This window comes from Hipposideros armiger, unplaced genomic scaffold (assembly GCF_001890085.2).
Source record: "Hipposideros armiger isolate ML-2016 unplaced genomic scaffold, ASM189008v1 scaffold_1857, whole genome shotgun sequence".
NCBI classification, from domain to species: domain Eukaryota; kingdom Metazoa; phylum Chordata; class Mammalia; order Chiroptera; family Hipposideridae; genus Hipposideros; species Hipposideros armiger.
In genome coordinates, this window is record NW_017733207.1 from 61,080 (window position 1) to 84,941 (window position 23,862).

Genomic DNA, 23,862 nt, shown 5'->3' on the forward strand with positions numbered 1-23,862 from the left:
CTTAACCAACACGCCACTCGGCCGGCCCTCCACCTGGTTTTAAACCAGGGAACGTTCACATGTTAGGCGAATGTGATAACCACTAGACTACAGAAACAGATTCCTGGTGACCTTTCTTGGACTCTTATAGGACTTATAATCATAGTCATTGCTCAGATCTGCCATTTCTACCTGTCAGGTCAGCTTTTGGAACCATCAGCCCCAGAATATAAATTTCCTGGTGTCCCTGGGTAATAAATTTTGTCAAACTGCACAGCATGACTGTTAGTGGGCTGTGAAATCAGTCATGTCCAGCAATTAAAGAAAAAAAGTGAACAAAAGCAGAAGGCCTCACAAGAGGGAAGGTACAATGTAGCTTCAAAAATATAGCTTCAGAGGCTTAAGACTGGTTAACCTTGCCTATTATTTCTATTTCTTCTAGGGAGACAGCTGTAGGGCTTAGATTTTCACATAATTTGTGCCAGATTGATAGTTATGAGTTAAAAGATTAAATAAACAAAATGCATTCAAAGCTATGAGGTTTGAATATATTTTTGCCAAAATGCAAATTAAAATATAAATAGATAAAAAATGAAATAAATTTTTACATATGCTTTCAAAATAATTGTTTCTTATAAATTATGCAAAATTATCTATTAAAAATAAAGGGAAGATTGAAGTTAATGAATATCAAATTTTAAGTCAATATTTAAATAAAGCTGAAAATTTTATTAAATTTTAAAAGTGTAATTAAATCTTTTAAGTATTTTATAAAAATTAAACTCATCAATCCTAGCATTTAATGTCCAGAATTGGGATGAGGTTTAATGCATGTTATATGTTTATCTACATACGTGCAAATTTAAGAGTAATATCAATGGTTTAATATTGCAAAATGTTTTTCCATTGCAGACGCTGATTCCTGTATACCTAGGGAGCCAGGAATTGGAATGGAGGCTGAGTCCTACCACGTAAGGACCCTTGATGTGTCTATGACCTGGAAGCCCCTCTCCACCAGAGAGAGCCCAGCGCTAGAGGCCCTCTTGTCCAAGTCTAGTTCAAGGTCACCAGGGACCTGCAGGTGGCCCGAACCATACATGTTTTACCGCTTTCCCTTATTAGACCATAATTTGATTCTACCAATCTGTCTCCCACTTTTTATACATTTCGACTCCCTTGGCCTCTGTGGAATCTTGGTTGCTGGCTTTCCTTCTCTTCCAACTCTTCCTCCATCTACAGCTTGAGACCCTCTATCCCTGCATCTGTGGCTCCAGCAATGACCGCTCTCCCACACTTCTGATTCATGTGTCTTGGACATGTCTTTTTAGACATCTCCTAACCTCTAACAGATTAACTCATTACACTAGTCCCCCCTTATCCAAGGGGGGTATGTTCCAAGACCCTCAGTGGATGCCTGAAACCAGGAATAGTACCGAACCCCATATATATATATATATATTATGTTTTTGTTCTATATATACATACCTTTTCACTTAAAGGAAACACTTTACAGCTTCTCTATGGCATATCCGAATTGCTAGCATCACTACTCTTGCCCTTTGGGGCCATTATTAAGCAAAATAAAGGTGATTTGAACACAAGCACTGAGATACCCCACCATTTGGTCTGGTAACCCAGATGACTACTAACAGACTAACCAGCATATACAGCATGGATACCCTGGACAAAGGAAGGGATTGAGATGGCATGAGATTTCATTGTGATACTCAAGATGGCAAACAATTTAAAATTTGTGAGTTATTTATTTGTGGAATTTTCCATTTACTATTTTGGGACCATGGTTGACTAAAAACTAGGAAAAGAGAAACCATGAATAAAGGAGGGCTACTGTACTTCTTTTTCCTCTCATCTAAAGCAGAAACCTGGGAGCCCCTCTCCTGGCGGGGGTACAAACCATGCATGTAGCTCCCTCACTGGCTGCTGCCTCGCCCCTGCTCCAGCCACCATTTGCCTGGACTACATCTGTCCTTTCAGCACGTCTCCCTGACGCAGCCTCCCTTCCCTCAAATCTCCTGCTCATCATTTCTGAAGGATCCTTCTAAAATATAAATAAGAGCGAGTCCCTTTGCCTCTGAGGCCTTTCATCACCACTCCTGATAAAGACCAAAAATCCTACCAGGGTCCCATGCTTTTGCTGAACGTCTGAACTGATGACCTTGACTCCTCTGTGCCAAGAGCAGTACAGGTCACTTAATCGAAGGAGGATTTCAAACCAAGCCTGGAGGGAGGGGCTGCGGCGAAATCTGTGGAAGAGAGAAAAGCAGGAATTGTAGCAAAAAGCTCCGGCAAGCCCTTGGTTTGTTGGGAGACAGGGAAGGGAATTCTGTCCACCATGTTTTCCCTTTAATGAGAAAGCCAGCATTCTTTAGGGAATGTTTTCCAGTCACAATAAAGGTAGTAAAAAAAAAAACAAACCCAAAAAACAAACAAAAAACCCCCGACAAAAACCCTGAAACCACAATTTGCAAACAAATTCACAAGCATTTGTGCAAGACAAAATGTCAAAGTTCACACTCTTCCAACACCAGCTTGTTTAGAACCATATGTTCCACGATAAGACCTTAGCCACAATAACTCCCTAGAGATGCATGAACCAGGACTGAATTAGCAACTCGGCCTATTTTACAAACTCTGACCAATTCCTTAGGTGTCATCCTAAACCCTCCCGAACTCCCCTGCTTCGACACACTTCTGAGACTGAAGGCAATGCTAGCTTAGCAAAGTTAATAAACCAGCTTTATATGATCAGCAGATTTCTCATGGGGTCTGCTGTATATGTGGGGAGACTTCTCCAGCTGGAAAACAGAAAATGGGCTGAATTTGTAGGACTAAAGAAACAGTCAAGAGGAATGAATTTCAACTGAAGTTAAGGAAAAATTTCGTGACAAGATCGGTAAACTGAGGATGTTCGTATTAGGGTGTTACAAAACAAAGGATGTTTTTACATTCCTTTATGTGTGTGGGGAATGTGGAGGCTGGAATGTGTGGGACAACATTTCGCAAAAGATTGACACTTAAAAATTGAGCATAAAGTGAACATACTGAAGATGAGGGTCTCCCATCACAAAAGGCACCTCTTGCTTTACCCAACATCAGAACCAGGGGGCGGCGGTGAGAGCGCGGAATCCTGACCTCTACATACATCACTCACTAAGGTGCTAGCCTATCACAGAGCTACGGTTTGTACGCTCACGAACAGATGGCATTGCGGTCCCACCGCAGCTTCGGGAAGCTACGTGTCCAGCTCAGCTCAGCTCGTAGGGACAAACGGGAGGGTCATCAGGTAAACAGAAGACGCCTCATCAGTGGTGAACATGGGTAGGTGGATTTCAGCAAGCGCAATGGCGGGAAGAACCCCTCACTCCCTTACGGTGGGCGGTGACCCTAGGGCTGGGTGCATTTCAACAAGGGGTCCTACCGCTCAGCTATGGGCGATTACCAGTCTAGCTTTGACGCCTTTCTTCGGTGATGCCTTGGCTTTGAGAGCACAGGAGTTGCCTCTGCATCAAAAGTTCGTGTCTCAAAACAACCAACGCCCAACGTGGGGCTCGAACCCACGACCCTGAGATTAAGAGTCTCATGCTCTACCGACTGAGCTAGCCGGGCGGTTCGGGACCCAGGAGTCCCTTTTCTCTCTCTAAGACTAAAATTCATACACAACAGTAATGTGGACACACTAAGAAATGACTGTACAAGTATTACGGAGTGCCCGCTGTGCACCTGACTCTGTTCTAATCACTACTCCGCATGGAAGAGATGGCCGAGAGGACTTTAAAGGGGAAAATCAAAAGATAAGCTGAGGTTCGAGGCCTGAATTTACATTGCTAGTACTTAGCAACCAGAGTCGGCTGTGAGCGCGCGCGGCTCTGCTGCGGTCCCGCTTCACTATCTGATTTCCCGAAACAGAGATACCGAGACAAACACATGCCCTTCCCTCCTAGTGACAACCCCTTCTAAGTATGGTGGGATGAGGAAGTGACTGAAGAACTGAAAACTAGACCAAAAAGTTGTTTCCGCCCGGTTTCGAACCGGGGACCTTTCGCGTGTGAGGCGAACGTGATAACCACTACACTACGGAAACAGTTGCCTTTTGAGAGTGACTTAAACTACCCTGAAGCTACACATAGCCAAGAATGGCGAGGTTGAGCAAACATCCTGTTACAGTGGGACAGTGGAATCCCTGCACTGGCCTGCGAAATTGTGCCGCACTTCGCCACAGCAGGGCCTAGTATAGTTAACCCACGAAGTTTTGACACCACACCCCTAGGAAGTACAGGTCCACTTGAAGTTTTTACACGAGGTAGAGGGAACATTCTGTGTGCCCAGGCCCTGGCATCACGCAGCTCCGGCGCTCACTGGGGATTCTGTACAAGAATTACGATGCTATAACTTCTCCCGCAGTTTTTTTTTTTTTTGTAAATGAAAGGACATATTTCTAAAAAGCATCAAGTATTATTTCTATCGCACACATTTTAATAATAAATTTCTATCTATATCCGGATACGATTCTCTCAAGTAAAATTAATACCATAAACCCAGTCTGAGCCTCTGCTCTCAGATTGGGAACCCATGAAAACAGATCTCGAGGTATTTTGTTCGCGGAGCAGACGTAGTGCACTGCTCCGAAAGTGTTGAATTATGGTACTTAGAAAAAAATTTTTTTTCCTTTAAGGTAACACATTGATTTGGTTCAAAATTCAAAAGATACTGAACGTCATACACGAAAAAGTGTCCTTCCTATCCCGGACCCTCAGACTTCCCAGAGACCCTCTGCTCGTATTCTTCCTGAGACAGACGACGACGATGATGATAATGGGTAGCTGAACCTTCTATGTGCTAAGTAACATTCTAATCGTTTTGCATAACATTAACTCTAATTTCACAAAACCTTCTGAGATAGGAACTATATCCTTATTTTATGAGTAAACTCAGGACTACAAAAATGTCAAATACATTTAACATCCTCTCACTCTTTTTAAACAGATGGTAGTATACTCTACACACTGTTCAATACAGTGTTTTTTTCACGGTTAAGAACACAGCTTGAAGAGGATTCCTTTTTACAGCTAAAGCGTGTATCACTGTGTGAATGTGTATGCAATGACTTGCCACTATCCACTTACTGATGTGCAATTTAAGTTCTTCTAAATAACGAGACAGTGACCAGACGGGAACTCTTGAAATAGGTGTGGAAATGCCTATTGTGCGGAGGAGGGGAGGATGGCTGGTCCAACTCCTCCGCACTTCTTCAGGCCCCTCCCCCTGATCGTTTCGAGGGGACGTTCAGAGTCCTCAAATAACCAAGTCCTCCGCCTAGAAGGGCCGGAAATACTTTTGGATGCTCACCGGGGCCAGCCCCTCCACTTCCGGCATCGGCTGTGGGGGAGTCCCTGCTGCAGTGCTTCGTGTCCGGCCGGTAGGATGGCGCCAGGCCAATGCGGTCATAGCACCGAGAGCGGACGACCGCAAAGGCATCCGCTGTTTCCCAAAGTTTATCCCCAGTGGTGGGAGATGGGGGGGGCTGGTCCCTCTGTTTCGTCTGCGTTCCCCGCTCCCCCGCACCACAGAGAAGTGGGCCACCATCGTCCTAGCCCTCCTATTTTATATCGGAGTGCCTCCTAGAGCGTCTTGCCGTTTCCTGTCTTTCAGGGGCCCAGGGCAGGAAGAAAGGGGCGTGGTGCGACCGTGGAGGGAACGCGAGAGCTTGCGTAGTTCGTAGGCGCCGGAAGTGTTGAGAGGCAGGCCGGAATTGAGGGGGCGGGGTCAGGAAATGAGGAGGGGCGGGGGTTTATGAGGAGTCCTGGAAGCGTTGGGGCAGATTTGCACTCAGGGCCACCTGAGGGACTTGGCGGTAGCGCTCAGCTTTGTCTCCTCCCCTCGCAGAGACACGGTTGTCGTCTGGGAGTGGGAAACCGTGGAGGGGTGGGTTGTCGGGAGGACATTTCTCTGGCTGAGCTTGAGGCAAGGTGTGAAGAGGCAGGCTGGGGGTGGGGCCGGGTCGCCAGGGCGTCTGAGAGGGAAAAGCCCCCGCCCCCACCCCCACCAACTATCTACACTAGCTGACTGGAGACTAAGATGGCTGCCGTTGCCATGGCACCCAACCCTGTGCAGACCCTTCAGGAGGAGGCGGTGTGCGCCATCTGCCTAGATTACTTCACGGACCCCGTGTCCATCGGCTGCGGGCACAACTTCTGCCGTGTGTGTGTTACCCAGTTATGGGGAGGGGAGGATGAGGACAGGGACGAATTAGACCGGGAAGAGGAGGAGGAGGAGGAGGACGGAGAAGAGGAGGAAGTGGAGGCTGTGGGGGCCGGTGGGGGGTGGGACACCCCCATGAGGGATGAAGACTATGAGGGCGATTTGGAGGAAGAAGTCGAGGAAGAAGAGGAGGATGTATTCTGGACCGGTGGCATGGGCGGGTCCAACTGGGACAACATGGACTACGTGTGGGAGGAGGAGGACGAGGAGGAAGACCTGGACTACTACTTGGGGGACATGGAGGAGGACCTGAGGGGGGAGGACGAGGAGGACGAGGAGGAAGTGCTGGAGGAGGACGAGGAAGAGGACCTAGATCCCACCACGCCGCTGCCCCCTCCTCCGGCCCCTCGGAGGTGCTTCACCTGCCCACAGTGCCGAAAGAGCTTTCCCAGGCGGAGCTTCCGCCCCAACCTGCAGCTGGCCAACATGGTTCAGGTGATTCGGCAGATGCACCCAGCCCCTAGTCGGGGGAACCGTGGGAATGAGCAGGGCGTTTGTCCCAAACACCAAGAAGCCCTGAAGCTCTTCTGCGAGGTGGATGAAGAGGCCATCTGTGTAGTGTGCCGAGAATCCCGGAGCCACAAACAGCACAGCGTGGTGCCATTGGAGGAGGTGGTGCAGGAGTACAAGGTGAGCAACTACAAGATGGGAGTTTAGTGGGCCAGGAGTGGAAGGAAGAGAAGCTGGGAAAAGGAAATGTCTCCCCCACACCCCCCAAAAAAGAACCTCATGTTCTGGTGAGCTGATTCTCTTTAAGCACTTACTAGCACCAAGGTGGGTTAGAGTGAGAAGGATTCTGTACACAGACAAAGCAGACACAGTGAAGACCAGGGAAGACTGGCTTTCTCAAAGGAAATCTGGCAAAGCTGGTGATGCCATATCACTGGACTGTGACTCCTGGAGAAAAGCCACTGCTGTTTCACACTTCCCACTGTCCCAAAGTGTAGGAGTGCAGGTGACAGGCTCCTAGGGTTTTACCACTGGTCTCATTTTCCTTTTGTTGAATCTTAAGTCCATTTTTGACTGAGACCCTAGAGATGGGAAGAACTTGGGATCTCAAAGAACAAGAAAGGACTCTGAGGAGCAGGAACATAGCAATGACTCCTAGTGTCAGACCCAAATGCTCTGTGCTTGCCTACTTTTGGGTTCCCCACCTTATGATATGGCTTAGTTCCCCTGAGGACTCTTGTTGGATCTGTGTCATTTAGGTTTGCTGGCCAGAACTTCTTACCTTTCCTGGGAATTCAGAAAAAAGGGAGAGATTTAAGTCAGAAGTCCTGGCTCTGCACCTATTCACTTGGGCAAATCCCTGAATACCTTTGAACTTTAATTTGTCCAGGATTAAAAGTTAGTATTTACTGAAATATACTTTGTACTTAAGGCACTGTACTAAGCACTTTTCATGGACTATCTCATTTAAAACAAAGAAAAATCCTGTGAGTTCGATATGGTTTCTATTCACATTTTACAGACTGGGAAACAGAGATTTAAGTAATATACACAGCCACACAACTACTAGTTATGACCTCCCCACCCCCACTGTTATGACACTCCCCATACTGTGAACGACACCACTTTTTTACTTTTCTGACAAGTAACTTCTTGGAGACAGATTCTACTTTGTTTAATATCTTGCCCCCTACTTCTTTTTTTTTATTCTTTTTTATTGGGGAATTGGGGGATGGAAACAGTGCTGGGGAATTGGGGAAAGGGGAACAGACAAGTTGCTGTCGTTTTGTTCTTAAGTCTAGTTGTGGAGGACGTCGCTTCACTGGCCCAAGTTGGCACCATCATTGCGCTCTTCCCGGGCAAGGCACATCAGTCGCCAGCTTCTGGATGGCCGCTCACTGCGGCTGCTGGCTGCTCACGCTGGCTGCTGGCTACACACGGTAGCCCATGGCAACCCACTGCCACATGGACTGCAGCCTACGCCGTCGCCGGCGACTCACGGCAGCCCAGCTCCAGGTTGAGCTGTTGTTCAGCATCTTAGCTGTGGAGGGCAGTGTCACTGGCCCTCATATGTGGGAACCAAACCGGGGTCCTCTGGCGTCCCAAGCCAGTTCTTAACCAATGCGCCACTCGGCCGGCCCGTCTTGCCCCCTACTTCTGATCCTGACTTTTTGGACACAGATAAAGGAGATCTGATTATGAGACAGCCAGCGCAAATAGCAATGCTTAGCAAAGTAGTGGGACCAGGAACAGGAGAGGGTAGCTTCCATGTGGTCCGTGCAGAGCTTTTTTGTTTTATAACTTGTGTTTTCATACCTTCTCCTGATTCCTACAATAATATCATTTAGATATTATCATTACCCCAATTTTAGAGTAACACGCCTAGAGTTTCTGAGCTATGAATGAGTGGTATAGCTAAGACAGACCTACATCCCCTCATGACAAGTTGAATATACAATGATTGTCAAACCCGGCTGACTGTCCGAATTACTCATGGAGGTTTTCAAAAGTACAGTAGGCCCTACCACTAGAGATTCTGAATCAGTGATCGGGAGAATATCTTTAGAACGCCCAGTCTAGTGTGGGACTCAGTGCATTGGTAACATCACCTGCCTTTTTGGCCCGCATTATTAGGGTATGTTGTGAGCTCCTTTTATCCTTCTCTTTTATATCCCCTCAGTTCCTAGTTAACTGTATCCATCAAACAATGTGCAGTCACTTTGTTAACTCGATCCCAGGGTGGTGTATCCATGGGTACCCCACCCCTTCTCCATGGTCCCCCAGCAGAACTTTTCCGAAGAGCTTCTGGAACTGGATTTTAATTTGTGTTAGCCACATCTATTGAATGCCAGGCCAGTGGGGAGGTCACATAGACACAAATAATCCTACACTAACTGATCAGCAAATGTAAATACATAAGCTTTATTATATAGAACTAATTTGAGTGATTCTTTTTCTAGTTTATAGGCTATTTTACAGTCAGGTACTTTATTCCTTTCAGATACATATACTAACTAACTAACACCAGCTTGGCACAATATTGTTTTGTAGAAATATTTCTTTATTGAATAGGTAATAACACAAATGATGTATAAATAAAGCTCCAAAGTTAAAGGTCCTTGAAAATTTCTTTTAAATAGTACTCTATTTGGATTTGTGCTTATGAATTTTTTTGTCAACTAATTAGGAAATATATTAAATGGAAAAGTTAAGCATCATAAATTCTGTATTAATAGAGTTGAAATTACTGATACTACTAGAGAAAAGTAGAAAGTGATATTTTGTGTAGTTTATGCTATTTTCATATTATGGATTGATTGTAATCTTATTCTTACTCTAATTTTTTTTCTACAACCAGTTACCTTTTGCAACAACTGCCTTTTGTACCCTGCATCAATAACCTCTTTAGTTCAAGGGTCATTATCAGGCTGTCGTTGGCAGCTTAAGGCCTAGGTTGGAAGTACTAGATCACATTTACTGATCTTTTGCTACGTGCCAGACACTGCTAAGCATACAGTCCATGAGAGAGATTGTGTGATTCCCAATTCCCATTTTAAGATGAGGAAACTGGAAGCATGGCTTGCTGTAGGTCACCTGGTTGCACTCAGGTTCAGATTGGAGCCTAGGCTTGAGCTCTTCAGTCCTGTGTTAACCCCTCAAGGAAAAGAGCAGGAAACATAGAAGTAGAAGACATAAAAATGGAAAGCAAACAGGTTGGGCATATGTCACCCATTCTGGTCTAACAGCCCTTTAAAGAAAAAGACTATAAATTATTGGAACAGAGCTCAAGTGCATATTTGCTGTGAAGGTTAAAACCTTAGGAGGAGAGGGCTTTTGTTTTCCATTTAGCAAGTAATTGAGTGGGAGGGAAAGATGGAGAGAGAGAAACATAGAAATTGAAATAAGTAAAATGGGGACCCCTGTGTCCTGGGGAAGGCACACTTGTAATGATTACAGTGCCTGGGAATTACCTAAAAGCTTGTATTCATGTTCCGGTGGGATTCCAAAGGAAGTTGGGGGCAGGGAGGATCAGGTGGCTGGGTTTTAAAGGAAGAATGCCTTGGACCAAGCAGAGAAGAGCATTCCCAGGCAGAGAGAACAGCATGGTTAAAGGTACGGAGTTATACTCAGAAAAAGACAAATTTTATGTGGTTAAAACTAAGAGTCTAGGTAGAAGGGGTGGGTGCAGGAGGGGAGACTAGAAATGGAGGGCCAATGAGAGCCTCATATTTTGCAAGTGGTAGAGAACCACTTAAGGATTTTTTATCACACGCACAAAATCATCAGAAGATATTTAAAGATGAAAGTTATGAGGAAGGTTGCGTATAAGGGGAAAGGAACACTAGGCAGGAACTTTCATATGAAAAGACTTTGTGAGGTGAGGTGTTCAAGCCAGGCCCACCCCAACTCTGTGGGGCTCGTAATCATCAGCTTCCTACCTTTAGAGAACATGTCTAGGGCTGTGGGCATGAGTGCTAGTGGGGAATTGGAGCCTTTGTCATCCCCTGAAGAGAAGGAAGGGGAGGAAGGGAGTCTCATCCCTGTGATGGGTGTTAGGCTTTGAGCCCCAACCTGCTGCAGGGAGGATGGGGGAGGTGGGTTTTGAGGGCAGTTACCTCTTCTAGCCCAGGCCATTCACTTTCCTTTTACCATTCCTTCAGGCCAAATTGCAGGGGCATGTGGAACCTCTGAGGAAGCACCTGGAGGCTGTGCAGAAAATGAAAGCCAAGGAGGAGAGGCGGGTGACAGAGCTGAAGGTGGGGGCATGTCCTTGACAAGGGCTGGTGAGCTCTGTGGTCAGGCAGGGAACATGGGTTGTCTGCTCTCACAGTGTTGACTAGATCTCCTGAAGACGGGTTGCCAAGGCCTGAGGGAGGCAGACTCCCTCCCAGGGTCCTGAAGTGGGGTGAGGGGCCTTAGAGGATCCAGAGGTATGTACATCCCCAGGTTCCAAAGTGGACTGAAAACAGGCCTGACTTGGAGAAGTTGGGTATCTGGCTCAAGGCTCCAGAGTAGGCTTACTACCCCGGACACCTAACCCCAGAGGCTGTGCCCACCACGCTGTGCTAACAGGGCAGAAAAGGGGGCATTGCAAACTCCACATAGCAGCCATCGGAGAAGCTCCACATCCCAGGATAGGTGGCAGGTGGTGGGCAGAGCAGCCCTGGGCATGAGATGGGGCCAGGGTATTTAATTGGAGGGGAGGAATTAGTGAATGTTAGTGTTGCAGAGACCTAATATCTTCAAGTTGGGTGTTTTTGTCATTATTGCTCACCTCTCCCCAAGTAGTATTTTTAGATACTTTTTCCCCCAACTCCCACTCCTCACCCCATCTGTTTTTGTAAGGCCAGCAGGTACTGGAATGGCCTGGTGCTGAGCTGAGCCCTCCTGTCTGACCTCTTCCCCCGTCTTCCATACCTGCCACCCCGTACCTTCCAGCGGTTGGGCCTTGCCCCTTCCCAGGGAATGTGCTCATTGTCACCTGCACTTTAGGGACTCTGCTACTGGCAGCTGCCAGGCACTGAGTGCTGGAATCCCAGTCTGGGACTGGAGAGTCATCCTGCCTCGAGCCACCTGCCCAGATTGAGATTTTTGGGTTCCTGGGGTGCAGAAAAGGTGTCAGGATCTGCGTGTCACTGGGACAGAGAGAGAAACTGTTTACTTCACCCACTTGGCCAGTCAGGACTTCCCTCTCCACTCTGGCCTGTCACTCTTTGTCCCAAGAATGTCTCTAGCTCATGATACATGGGCAGAAGCGTGACTACCATCCAGGACTGCCCAATCAAATGGGGTGGGAGTGGACAGAAGTTCTCATTATATATAGCAGTACAATACCTACATAATTATGGCCTTGATTTTGCCTCTTGGTCCTTAAAGTGTGAAATATTATCTGGCCCTTTACAGAAAAAGTTTGCAGATTCCTGATCTAGAATTGGGTCTTTCCCAAGGTCACTAGTGGCATAATTAGGACCCAAACTTCATATCTTGATTACTGAATTTTTTATTTATTCATTTCAAACAATTCTTACCAAGCACCTACTCCGTGGTGGGCACTGTGCCAGGGTCTGAGGACCCTGTGTCAAACAGTTTATGGTGCAGTGGGGGAAAAGGATGTTGAAAGGTACTCCAAGGTAAACATAACATTTCAAATTGAGATCTATGCCATGAGGAGAGACAATGGCATTTATGGGAGTGGTCCTCAGATCTGCCAGGAGGGAAGATCTCAGCGAGTATTTAAGCTTAGATCTGAAGAATGAGTCAAGTTAGGTAGCCAAGATAGTAATAACTCTTACAGCACAGGTGGGTGAGTTTGCCAGGAGTGGGGGGAGTGGTGTCTGGTAGGGCCGGGAGGCGGGGAAGGGGACAGGCACCGCCATCCATTTGGGATGTGGGGCTCCTCTGCCTTGGATTGGGGAGCAGCAGTTGCAGAATTGGAGGTTCATGCTTCTGTGTGTTGAGGCGTCCACCATCTCCTTTGTATCATCCCAGAGCCAGATGAAATCAGAGCTGGCAGCTGTGGCCTCAGAGTTTGGGCGGCTGACACGATTTCTGGCGGAAGAGCAGGCAGGGCTGGAGCGGCGCCTCCGAGAGATGCACGAAGCCCAGCTGGGGCGCGCTGGAGCTGTAGCCAGCCGTCTCTCAGAGCAGGCTGCCCAGCTGAGCCGCCTGCTGGCCGAGGCCCAGGAGCGGAGCCAGCAGGGCGGCCTGCGGCTGCTCCAGGTAAGCAGTGTTCCCTCTCCATCTGCCCCGCAGCACCCTGTGTTTGCTATCAGGCGCTGCTTATAAACACTTGTCCAGAGCTGCCTCTTCTCACTGGGAGGAAGCCACAGTGATTTAACCCAAAGACCAAAAGGTTTTTTGAGGCTGGAGACAGTTATTGCTGAATGTGAGGTGTGTGTGATTATATTCCACGAAGAGAAAGTTGCAGAAGGGTTTAAATGAGTTAAGGAAAGTGACATCCTGAAAAAGATGACCAAGTCACCGTGAAAAGTCTATTCCTGGGCTTATAGCAGGATGAGATGTTGGGCGTGCTGAGGCACAGGGATGACTGAGATGGATGCAAGTTTGAGGGCCTTGAGGTGCTTTTTCTTACTCCCTGTTCAAATTCAGTCCTCCTCTGGTTGGAATCAGACTGGGAGCAAGGAGCCGTCCCTGCGCAGCTGACTCTCTGTTTGTCTCTTTCTCCCTCTTTGTGTTTCTGTTATTCCCAGGACATCAAGGAGACTTTCAATAGGTGTGTTCCCACCCTTTATCCTTTGTTACCCAGTGGCGTCTGGCTCCCCACCCCTGCCTCTCTTGGCTCTCCTGCCCCTCCCTTCCTTCCCCAGGACCCGAGTTTCTGCTTCTTGCACCCTCCTCTCCTTCCCCTTAGCTTCTGCTTTTCCCATGGGAATATCATGGTCCCACCCCCTGCCTGGTCCCCTTCCTTCAGGTGTGAAGAGGTACAGCTGCAGCCCCCAGAGGTCTGGTCCCCTGACCCGTGTCAACCTCATAGCCATGACTTCCTGACAGACGCCATCGTGAGGAAAATGAGCCGGATGTTCTGTCAGGCCGCCCGAGGTAGGGAAGTCGCCGGTACAGCCTTCCTGTGCTTTTCCTTTCACAGACCTGAGATTGGGTTCTAATGGAAGATGGGCCCCAGGGGCAGAGTGGGGCTGAGGTGGAGCAGGATACAGCTAGGTCACCTGGGGCTTCAAGCCAAGAGTAGCTTCTGTCTAGCCCAGGTAGGTGGGGGTGCGGGGTGGCAGAAGAGCCAGGACCAGAGGGAAGACCTGTTGGGTGTCCTGGAAACAAGAGTTGAGAAAGAGGTGGCACCCATTGGAACCTGAGCCTGGACGCTAGGATTGGGTGGGGAGCTGAGGACAGCTGGTGGTTAGGGGTGGGGCAGAGGGGAGGGTATTAGGAAAGGCCCAACCTTGGAGTTGACTGTTGATGGGGAACAAGTCAGTCCAGACCTGGCGTATTTGTCCTCCCCCTCCCAAGTGGACCTGACGCTGGACCCTGACACGGCTCACCCGGCCCTGATGCTGTCCCCTGACCGCCGGGGGGTCCGCCTGGCAGAGCGGCGGCAGGAGGTTGCTGACCATTCCAAGCGCTTCTCGGCCGACTGCTGCGTCCTGGGAGCCCAGGGCTTCCGCTCTGGCCGGCACTACTGGGAGGTAGAGGTGGGTGGGCGGCGGGGCTGGGCCGTGGGCGCTGCCCGCGAATCTACCCGTTATAAGAAGGTGGGCTCTGGGGGGTCTTCTGTGGGCATCGGGGATGCCAGCTCTTCCTCTCGCCATCACCACCGCCGCCGCCGGCTCCACCTGCCCCAGCAGCCTCTGCTCCAGCGGGAAGTGTGGTGTGTGGGCACCAATGGCAAACGTTACCAGGCACAGAGCTCAACGGAACAGACACTGCTGAGCCCAACTGAGAAACCGCGGCGCTTTGGCGTGTACCTGGACTATGAGGCTGGGCGCCTGGGCTTCTACAACGCAGAGACTCTGGCCCATGTGCACACCTTCTCGGCTGCCTTCTTGGGCGAGCGTGTCTTCCCTTTCTTCCGGGTGCTCTCCAAGGGCACCCGCATCAAGCTGTGCCCTTGATCAGCCTGCCACCCGCAGGGGCCCCTCTGGTCAGCACTGGGGGGGCGGGTGGTGGTGGAGGGTGGCCCGTAAGTTTGGGGGCTCAGAGGCTCGTTTGTGACTGCATTGCTTCCTGCTCCCCCTTGACCCCAGGACCCTGCTTCTCCCTCTAGGAGTCTAAAGAACCCTTGTGGCCTCCAGCTCTGCCTCCTCTCACCTACTATCTGCCCAACAGGTCTGCATGGGTCCCTGATAACAGCTGCCTGGTCTTCCCTCCCTCTGTCCATCCTGCCCAGGGCTGGAGTTTCAGTAGGGAAGGGGATATATCATTTCATTAACATCTTTCTCCACCCCTGCTCTTGAACCTTCATGTCAGTTCCCAGGCTGGAGGATTTGGGCCAGACTCATGACTACCCCATTCCAGTTCCTTTTCTGATACCTTTTGCTAAGGGATTTGTGAACTTCTGGGGAGAAGGCAGGCTAGAGTAGGGGCAAAGGGTAGAACTGGGTAATAAAGAACCGCCTACTTTCTGGGGGGAATGAGGGATTCTAAACTTTCCTTCCATCCCCAATTTCTACCTCCATAGACTGGCTAGAATTTAGCTTCAGTGAAATATCTGGAATGGTTGACATGATTGAAATGACATACCATTATATCCCCAATAAATTACTTTGTCCTTTTCCAACACTCGATCTAGGAGCAAAGCTCACCCCACCCTTTCCACTGCCAGGCTGCTTTCCCCTTTGTTGTGTCAAGTTTCCATCCTTTCTTTGGTTCCCTCCATTTGGTGAGCCCTGATGGGGAACCTGGGATGAGAGCCTTCGGTATAATCTATTTTTCTAGTAACCCTTGCTTTCTGTCACTTACCAGCTTTTGTCCTGTGCTTTGATGGCCCAGGTCAGTTACGTTTCTGGGGAAAAGGGAAATTGTGTTGTGGAAATAAAAATTTATTTGCTTCTTTTGTGGAGTCTATTCCTTTAGATGAGCAGAAACTGAGGATGTAATTTAGAGCAACCCACTTGAATATCCTATCCTGGTTTGTTGACCCGCTGCCACTTCCCATTACTGCCTTGAGGCTTTAGGACTAATTTTCCCAAGAATCTTTTCTCAAGCCCAGGGCCACTTAACTTTTCAAAGTTTTTTTATGTGAATACATCTAGTTGGAAGTCAAGCTGAAGCCAGAGGCCTCAGCTGAGGAAGAAATGGAGGGTATATACAAGGCTATTTCAATGTGCTGTGTATGTCATTTAGCTGGCTGTGATTAGACTTACAAATACCTCCAGACCACTCAGCACAATTTTTAATCTCCAACTATGGAAGGAGCAAAAAAACTTATTAAACAGCAATTCTGGTTGAGTTGCTTAGCCTTAAAATTAAAACTTCATTTTAACAAATGACCCAATTTAATGTAGAGTATGCTATTAAAATTTTCCCTTTGAAGGAATAACAAAATGCCTCTTTGTTCACTTCTCATGTGTTGAGAGTTGGACTAGAGTATTCAACTAATTATGAATTCACTGCAGCCACTTTGGAATAATCAATCTCTTTCACTGAACAATTTTTTCAGGCTTAAGGGAGGTCCTGAGACCTGCATCTGAAACAGGATTGTGATGAGGGGAAACCAACATAGACTGACATCTTCCCCCTTTTTCCCAAAGCCTTGTTTACTGAGCCCATGCTTTGTTTGCCAGTGTCTTAACTGAAGACTTTTGTAAACCTGTAAGCAATACAGCACAGGAAGTGGATTTTTGCTTATCAGAGAAAGACACTTCTACAAGTCATAAAACCAGTTTATTTCCAAAGCTTTGCCATATATTTCTAGCGGGTGCCAATGGTGACCTGCCACACTCGCACCAGGTTGTCTGTGTAGCCAGCAAAAAGAGTCTGCAACGGAGAAATGACAATGATAGGTCAGAGCAACGGAACTCTGCAGTCCCACCAGCGCAGCCCTTAAGATCCCCAACACCACCTGGTTGGGATTAAGTATTCCTAGAAGCAACAGCTGCTAATAAGGATTCATAGGCTTCTAAACTGGTCAAGTCAACCAAGTGTTAACTAACGACAGGTAAACACTGCCCTCCAGACCATAATCTTCCAATGCAGGAACACATACTGTGTTCACTGGCACAGGTAAACAGGTCCTCCCAAATCATCATCCAGGCCAACCTCGTCATTTTACTTTATGTCAAATATGCCCATCTCTGTTAACTAGCAGATGACACACTAAGAGCAGAAAGGGAGAAGCTGAGTCACCTGAGGACACACCCACTTACCTGGCCATCAGCAGACCAGGCCAGAGAGGTACACTGGGGTGGTTCTGCCTTGCTGCTGGTACTGATAACTTCTTGCTTCAATTCATCTACAATGATCTTGCCCTCCAAATCCTGGGGAAGGAACAAACCAGGGTAAGGAAACTCTCAGCACTTTAATGCCACTGACACTAAAAGAACTCAAAACACACCAGTCCCCTGGCCCCGTCCCCTTTGTAACTCAGTAATCAACGGTATTTTTTTGCCACCTCACCATGTGGCAATGACTAGACGCATTTTGGGTTGTCAGTAATGGAGGGAGTTTGCTATAGAAGACCAGGGATGCCAAATGCACCATAAAATGCACAGGATTCCTCCGTTCCCGAGTTATCCAGACCAAAATGTCAACTGAGCCGAGATTGAATAAGCTGCTTTAACTGGCCATCCCTTTTAGTAGGCAAAGAAATCCCATCTATTGGAAAGCCTGATCTCAGTTTTGACTTAGCGCTTCCTGGGTCTCCAAGGACAGTCTGACAGTTGTTCAGGAAGTTTGAATCCCAGCAGTGAGTCAGGTGACATATCAACCACAGTGTTGCCAGGGCTTGCAGAGAACAGCTAGGTATTTGGCCTCAACTAGCCCACACTCACCCAGATCTTGATGCTGGGGCCGGTGGCAGCGCAGAGCCAGTAGCGGTTGGGGCTGAAGCACAGGGCGTTGATGATGTCCCCACCATCAAGTGTATAAAGGTGCTTGCCTTCGTTGAGGTCCCACAGCATGGCCTGGCCATCCTGGGCAGACAGGAAAGGTGAGTCAGGGCAATATGACCTCTTCCAGATGTTAATACCAGCTGTCTCAAGATTGTCTTAATTCTTAACTACCCCTATCCCCTGTATATTGAAAATCCCCCAAACTAATGAGTTAAGTACCAATGTTTACCTCTGTACACCTTTAATGCGTGACACCCCATCAACCCTACTTCTAAATAAATCGCACAATCAGCTCTGAAAGCAGGATCCTAATCCCATTAATAGCTTCAAAGAACCAGCTTTACAGAAGACCATTGTTTTAATTTTTTTTATTTTTATTATTTTTTATTTTAGCTGAGCCATCCTGCCACCTGTTGGCAGCTCAGCGGCTGCTCAGCTCGGACCGGGACTCGAACCGCTGTTGCTCAGAGCTCAAACTCTTGAGCGAGCTCGTAACCAACTGAGCCACTTGGCCGACCTGAAGACCATCGTTTTAAACAGAACACCTTCTCTGTCATTTTCAGAAACCGATCTTCAGAAACATTTATTCTTGGATTGCTACCTCATTGTCTTACGTATCTCCCACTGAATAAGGACTCCTAGCCAAAGTACCTTGCCTCCAGAAGCACAGAGGGACCCATCTGGGGAGACAGTCACAGTGTTCAGGTACCCTGTGTGGCCAATGTGATTAGTCTTCAATTTGCAGTTTGCCAGGTTCCACACCTAAAGCGGAGAAGGAGTGGTCCATAGATGAAGAACCTGGCCCTGGGTCAACCAGGATCAAACCAAACAAAGGGCACAGCACCTTGTTTAAAAGCATTATTGGACAGGGCAGCCATTTGTCATTCTATCAGAAACCAAAAATAGGCTAAAGAATTTGTCTTTGCCACTTGGGGACAGAAAGGATTAAAACAGGTAACAAATGCTCTGTATGCTGCCTTACAAAGGACTCAGACTCACTAATTAGCTACTTCAGACCAAAAAGCAAGAGGAAAAAGGTAAATTGAGGGACAAAGCTTAAACACTTGTAGTTAGAGCCTATGACCACCAGGGGAGGCAGTGGGAACACAGTCCGGCCCACAAAGGCCATGCACCCCTAGCTCTAAGCTCACCTTGACCAGCTTGTCCCAGCCACATGACACGATGATGGGGTTGCTGCTATTGGGTGAGAAACGGACGCAAGATACCCACTCCGAGTGGCTTTCGTCCTAGAAAATAGAAAGGAAATTAGGGAAACCTTTTAGTCACACGAAACTCTAGACCCCCACTCCTCCTCTCAGTTATGACAACCTTGTATTCACACCCCTGAACCCAAACCTTCAACATCAATGGAACCTCTTTAGATTCCAGATGAGGCTTGAAATCACCACATAAGGCCAAGGTTAAAAGGGAGGGTTGACTTCAGTTTACCTGGACAGTGTATTTGCATACACCCAGAGTATTCCATAGCTTGATGGTTTTATCTCGGGAGCCAGAGACAATCTGCCGGTTGTCAGAGGAGAAGGCCACACTCAGCACATCCTTGGTATGGCCCACAAATCGGCGCGTGGTGGTGCCCCTGAGAGGAAGGACTTGGTCATTCTCTAGACAGACTCTGCAAGCATTCTCCCACAGTTAAGACTGTTTCCTTGGCCTTGTTTTTGTCCCAGTGGAGTTGAATTTACCCACACAATTCTGGACATGGCTCTGACCACAGTAGACCCTTGGCTGAGAATATGGCAGAGGATTCCTTCAGAATTGCAGGACATGTCCTCACTCCCACGTGGGGATTGGCTGGCAATGTCACCTGTCATCACCAGGATCCTCCATTATGCCTGACTATCCAAAGATTGAGCTCCCAAGATAAAGCATGTTCTAACGCTCGCCTACTCCTAACCACAGTACCTGGCAAAATTGTTCAACCAGACCACTCCTCAGCAATTCAATTAAAAGCAACAAAGAGGGAGGCCAAACAACCACAACTACCCTCTGTAGGTACTCTGACTGTACAAAACCCACAAGGGACCTGATGGCCCCTGGGAAACCACCTCCCAACAGTATCTACCTCTTTTCTGCCCAACTCTCCCTCAATGCCCCAGAGCTAAGTGAGCAGCTACTTGCGTTGTGAGATCCCAGAGGCGAAGGGTTCCATCCCAGGAGCCAGACAGGGCAAACTGGCCATCTGAGGAGATGACCACATCACTGACAAAATGGGAATGACCCCGAAGAGCACGCTGTGGGATGCCATAGTTGGTCTCATCCCTGGTCAGCTTCCACATAATGATGGTCTTGTCTAAGAGTTAAGTAAAACATAAAGCACAGTGAGGAACCCCACAGCCCACTTGCTGACCTACCAGATAATCCAGGATGTCTCAGTGTCTTTGGTGGCCTTAAAACCTAGCAAATTAAGGACATTTAAGGGGGGAGGGGAACTGCAGGCTATGAGAGCATTACTAGCCAAGGCCAAGTAACTCAGTATTCAAGCAAAGAACCAAGCAGAGCTAACAGTACAGTGGCAATTTAACTCAGGTGTGCAGAACTTAGAGCTGCAATTTTCTAAGATACGGACCAATTTAACGTCTATTTCAGTCTATCTGACGTCTAATACAAAACACAGCAGCTTGCTTATGGGAAGACTAGCTGTAGGTCTCCTGCGACCACTGCAGGGGGCAGCCAGAAGTACTGAATTAGTAAGATCTCGTTCACTGAAACGTATTCCACTCAACTTTTCCAATTAAGCGCCAGACCTGATCCTAGCCTGAAACGGATCTTTAGGAGTGCGGGCGCAAACTGAAGGCACAAAAAGCCTCTAAACGCCGTTAGGCACACAAGGATAAGAAGAAAACCAAGAGCATAAAGCGTAGGATTGGGCCAGCCGGGAGGTTTGAGTTACGCCATCCCCTTGGAGTCCACCCACTTCCCACCCAGCAGAGGGCCAGGCGGCAGCTCAGAAACAGCCTCTGGATCTCAGCAAGGGCACTCAGATGGCATGTTGGTGTCATCATCGCCCCGCCTGACCTGTAGGGGCCTAGGCACACCTGCGGGGAGGGGAGCAAGAAATAAAAAAGCCCCAACCCTGCAACCCTCCTGATTGCCACGGGTTGATCTATGCTTCGATGTCAGCATCCGCAATGAGGCCTAGGCACAGGTCTGCATGCCCAACTCAACACCCGGAGCTTTCCGGGCCGCCAATACGCGTGCCACTGGACAAGCCACACGACGCGTGCAACTCCCTTATCCTCCAATCCTCTGCCCCGCACCCCACGTACCTCGAGAAGCGGACAGTATCATGTCCGGGAACTGGGGAGTGGTGGCGATCTGGGTTACCCAACCATTGTGGCCCTTGAGGGTGCCACGAAGGGTCATCTGCTCAGTCATGGTGACAGCGGGTGCGGCTGTCGCCGAAGCGACGAGGATGGAGCTGGATAGCTCAGAGAGAGACTAACAGCACCGCCTCTCACGCCGCGGCCCTGCAGCAGAAAAGAGAGAGCAACCTCCGGCCGGAACCGGAAATACCCGCCCTCTCCAGCAAAATGGCGGCCCCCATTATTCAATTTTGCACAACATGGCGGTGCCATGTAATACGTTGGGCGAGGTGAAATAAGACCTTATGACCCCCTCCGCCACCAACATAATTTGGAAGCGCTGTACACATACGTTCTGAATCCATATTACGACGGAGCGTTTAAAAAGGCTCCTCAAAGGTTCACTGGAGCGTGATGTCTAAGAAGAAGAAAAGGGGACGTGCACGACAAATTCGCATGAGGACTGCCTACCGGCTTTCACTGCCCCTACGTGACACAGCGCGAGCCCCACCCTTTCCGCTTGGTGGTTCGGATGACAACGCAGAGGTTTTGATTTTGAGGTCCCAACTGTGAGTAATGGTGGGCAATATAAAAAATACAGTATTATATTGTTAGTGTAAACTGTGCCCAGGAGAATTAGTAAGCCCTAAAAGGTTTCCATACTCAGTGGGGTGCTTTTCCCTCAAGATGTTTATGCTCTGATGGTATTGGCTGGGGCACTCCGTGTCTAGAAGGACTTAGTCCATGCTGGTGTGGATGGAAAAGGGGCCACAGGTTAAACCTGACAAACATAGGAGACTAAAACTAAGATGGTGTGAACACACACACATTTTTAACTAAGTGGGCTATGGTGGGAAGTCACATCTTCAGCTTCTTCATTAAGTTAATCTGTGCCTTTTCAGTGGGCATGTTGTCTTTCTGTACCTAAGATAACATCTTTAATCCTTTTTCCAGACCAGAGCTGAAAACTGCAAAATTCCTGATTACTATGCTTGTCTCCTGATTACCATCTGTATGTGCTGTAAAAAGCTGTTAGCTATCCTGCACCCACCTACGTAAAGGAAGTACCTGTCTCTCCAATGTACTTTTATCCAATCCCAGAGATTTCCCTGCTTTGCTTTCTCCCACCTGCTTAATCTATCACTAATGGATTTCATGTAACCTTCCTCCTTTGATTTTATATATAAAATAAGCAGTAAAACTGCCATTCTTCAGAGCATTTTCTTAACCCGTTGAGATTTTGCTTCCTGGCAATTGTCGACAGTTTGGCTCAAATAAACTCTTATAAGTTTTCTCTTAGGCTGGATGATTTTTGTCAACATTACTTGGCGTAGTTGGGCAGGATTCCAAAGAAATCCACCCAGGAACACCCTGTGGATCTGGATTTGGTGCCCATTGTGCCCCACCGGCTCCCTGCTTCGCATCGGGTGAACTTGGGTGAGTTTTTCTTGGAAATCCGTACCTCCCTGTTTTAAGGTAGGAGGCCCTGACTTTATTTGAGCTGTTTTAAAATCCTCCAGGTGGCAGGGTTGAGATAACCCAGGTTAAGGACAAGAGTTAAGGAAACTCTTGGAGAGGAGAAATGAAATGGTGACTGGTTTTAATTTTGGCTTTTCAATTGAAATTGGTTACTGCGAGTCTGAACAAAACTTTTCGCCAGATAAATGAGAGTCTGAACTTGTTCAGCTCTGAAGATAAGGGGCATTTACTCTCTCCAGCTTGAATTTCGGGTATTCTTAGGTGACTAAGAATCTTTGTGGTGTTTGAGGGTACTCCTTAAAACGTGCAGTGGCTCCATAGGGAATTCCAACACAACTGTAATTAAATATTGGACTTGTCCAGGGACGTGCACATAGACTGAACTCAGCAGCTTGAGCTGAGCTGGCGCCCCGATGGCTCAGGGGACAGAGCGCACGCTCTTAACAACAAGGCTGCCAGTTCGACTCCTGCATGGGATGGTGGCTACGCCCACCCGCAACTAATTGAACACAGCACCTTGAGCTGGGCGGTGCGACTGGACTTGGAGCTGAGCTTGCTTCACCCTTCACAACTAAGATTGAAGGAAAACAACTTGTCTGTTCCCCTTCCCCAGTTCCCCAACTCTGTTCCCATCCCCCAATTCCCCAATAAAAAAATAAAATAGATAAAAAAGATTTATCTAGAAGTGATATCAACTTAAGATGGCCAAAGTGGAGCTCTTTTGACATCTAAATATTTGCATGCACAATTAGAAAAAGCTGGCTTAACGGTCAAACCAAATGGAATGGGAGGCTTACCTCAATTGGCAAATAGAAAGAAGCCTCTGAAATGGTACACAGATACGTTCTTCTCCCCAGGAAGTTAAGAAAATTTTTGAGATTGTCTCTGAACTAAAGGTTTCTGAAGCTGCTAAATGCCAACACCCCACTTTTCCCTCTTCGACTGTCCCAATATGTGCTTTACTTGTCTGGACTTGCTCTCCTTTTCCTGTCTCTCTCTCTTCTGCACCTCTGTTGCAGCTCTCTTTGGAGAGGAGCTGGTCTTGGGTGGAGGGGAATCGTGGTTGTATGCAGGCAGAACTAAAAAATCTAAAGATTCATCCAACCCTCTAGGACCGTGATGAGTTCGCAAAGAAATTTGAATTAAGTGTTAGAACATATAATCCTGGCTTTCTGATTTATTCCAATTAATGCACCTACTGGTTTCTGAGAGCAAAACAACAGAATTATTAAAGGTTTGCTAGGGAAACTCCTGTAGAGGAATGTACTTTTATTGTAAAAAGCCAGGTTGCCTTAAGGATTGTAGAAAACTAAAATAGGATTTAGAAAAAA

The 23,862-nt window shown here is 47.9% G+C and overlaps 3 protein-coding genes and 2 non-coding genes across 10 annotated transcripts in view; 1 reads left to right on the plus strand and 4 right to left on the minus strand.

Annotated features, from left to right (window-relative positions):
* Nucleotides 1-5,659, minus strand: part of TRIM7 (tripartite motif containing 7) — a 40,306-nt gene extending 34,647 nt beyond the window's left edge. For 4 of the 6 annotated variants that reach the window (XR_002122972.1, XR_002122971.1, XM_019634739.1 and 1 more), the window contains exons 1-2: nt 5,124-5,226; nt 2,117-2,243 (exon numbers count right to left, since the gene is read on the minus strand). The gene's annotated coding sequence lies outside the window, so the exon portion shown is untranslated. Of the gene's footprint in view, nt 1-2,116; nt 2,244-5,123; nt 5,227-5,346 lie in introns of those variants that run through there. The other 2 variants (XM_019634735.1, XM_019634734.1) reach the window with 2 other exon arrangements.
* Nucleotides 3,534-3,606, minus strand: TRNAK-CUU (transfer RNA lysine (anticodon CUU)). The gene has a single exon. It is a non-coding gene; the product is annotated as a tRNA-Lys (tRNA).
* Nucleotides 4,009-4,081, minus strand: TRNAV-CAC (transfer RNA valine (anticodon CAC)). The gene has a single exon. It is a non-coding gene; the product is annotated as a tRNA-Val (tRNA).
* Nucleotides 5,660-6,054: 395 nt separating the features above from the next.
* TRIM41 (tripartite motif containing 41) lies at nt 6,055-15,734 on the plus strand. The gene is made up of 6 exons (XM_019634733.1): nt 6,055-6,888; nt 10,869-10,964; nt 12,697-12,927; nt 13,419-13,441; nt 13,640-13,767; nt 14,191-15,734. The coding sequence occupies exons 1-6, from the start codon at nt 6,076-6,078 to the stop codon at nt 14,790-14,792; spliced, it is 1,893 nt and encodes a 630-aa protein (XP_019490278.1). The 5' UTR covers nt 6,055-6,075; the 3' UTR covers nt 14,793-15,734.
* An 810-nt stretch (nt 15,735-16,544) lies between these two features.
* Nucleotides 16,545-21,244, minus strand: RACK1 (receptor for activated C kinase 1). Its single transcript, XM_019634741.1, has 8 exons — nt 21,017-21,244; nt 19,869-20,040; nt 19,179-19,326; nt 18,881-18,976; nt 18,381-18,491; nt 17,670-17,810; nt 17,046-17,156; nt 16,545-16,656 (listed from the first exon to the last, which is right to left on the minus strand). The coding sequence occupies exons 1-8, from the start codon at nt 21,123-21,125 to the stop codon at nt 16,591-16,593; spliced, it is 954 nt and encodes a 317-aa protein (XP_019490286.1). The 5' UTR covers nt 21,126-21,244; the 3' UTR covers nt 16,545-16,590.
* Nucleotides 21,245-23,862: the final 2,618 nt, after the last annotated feature.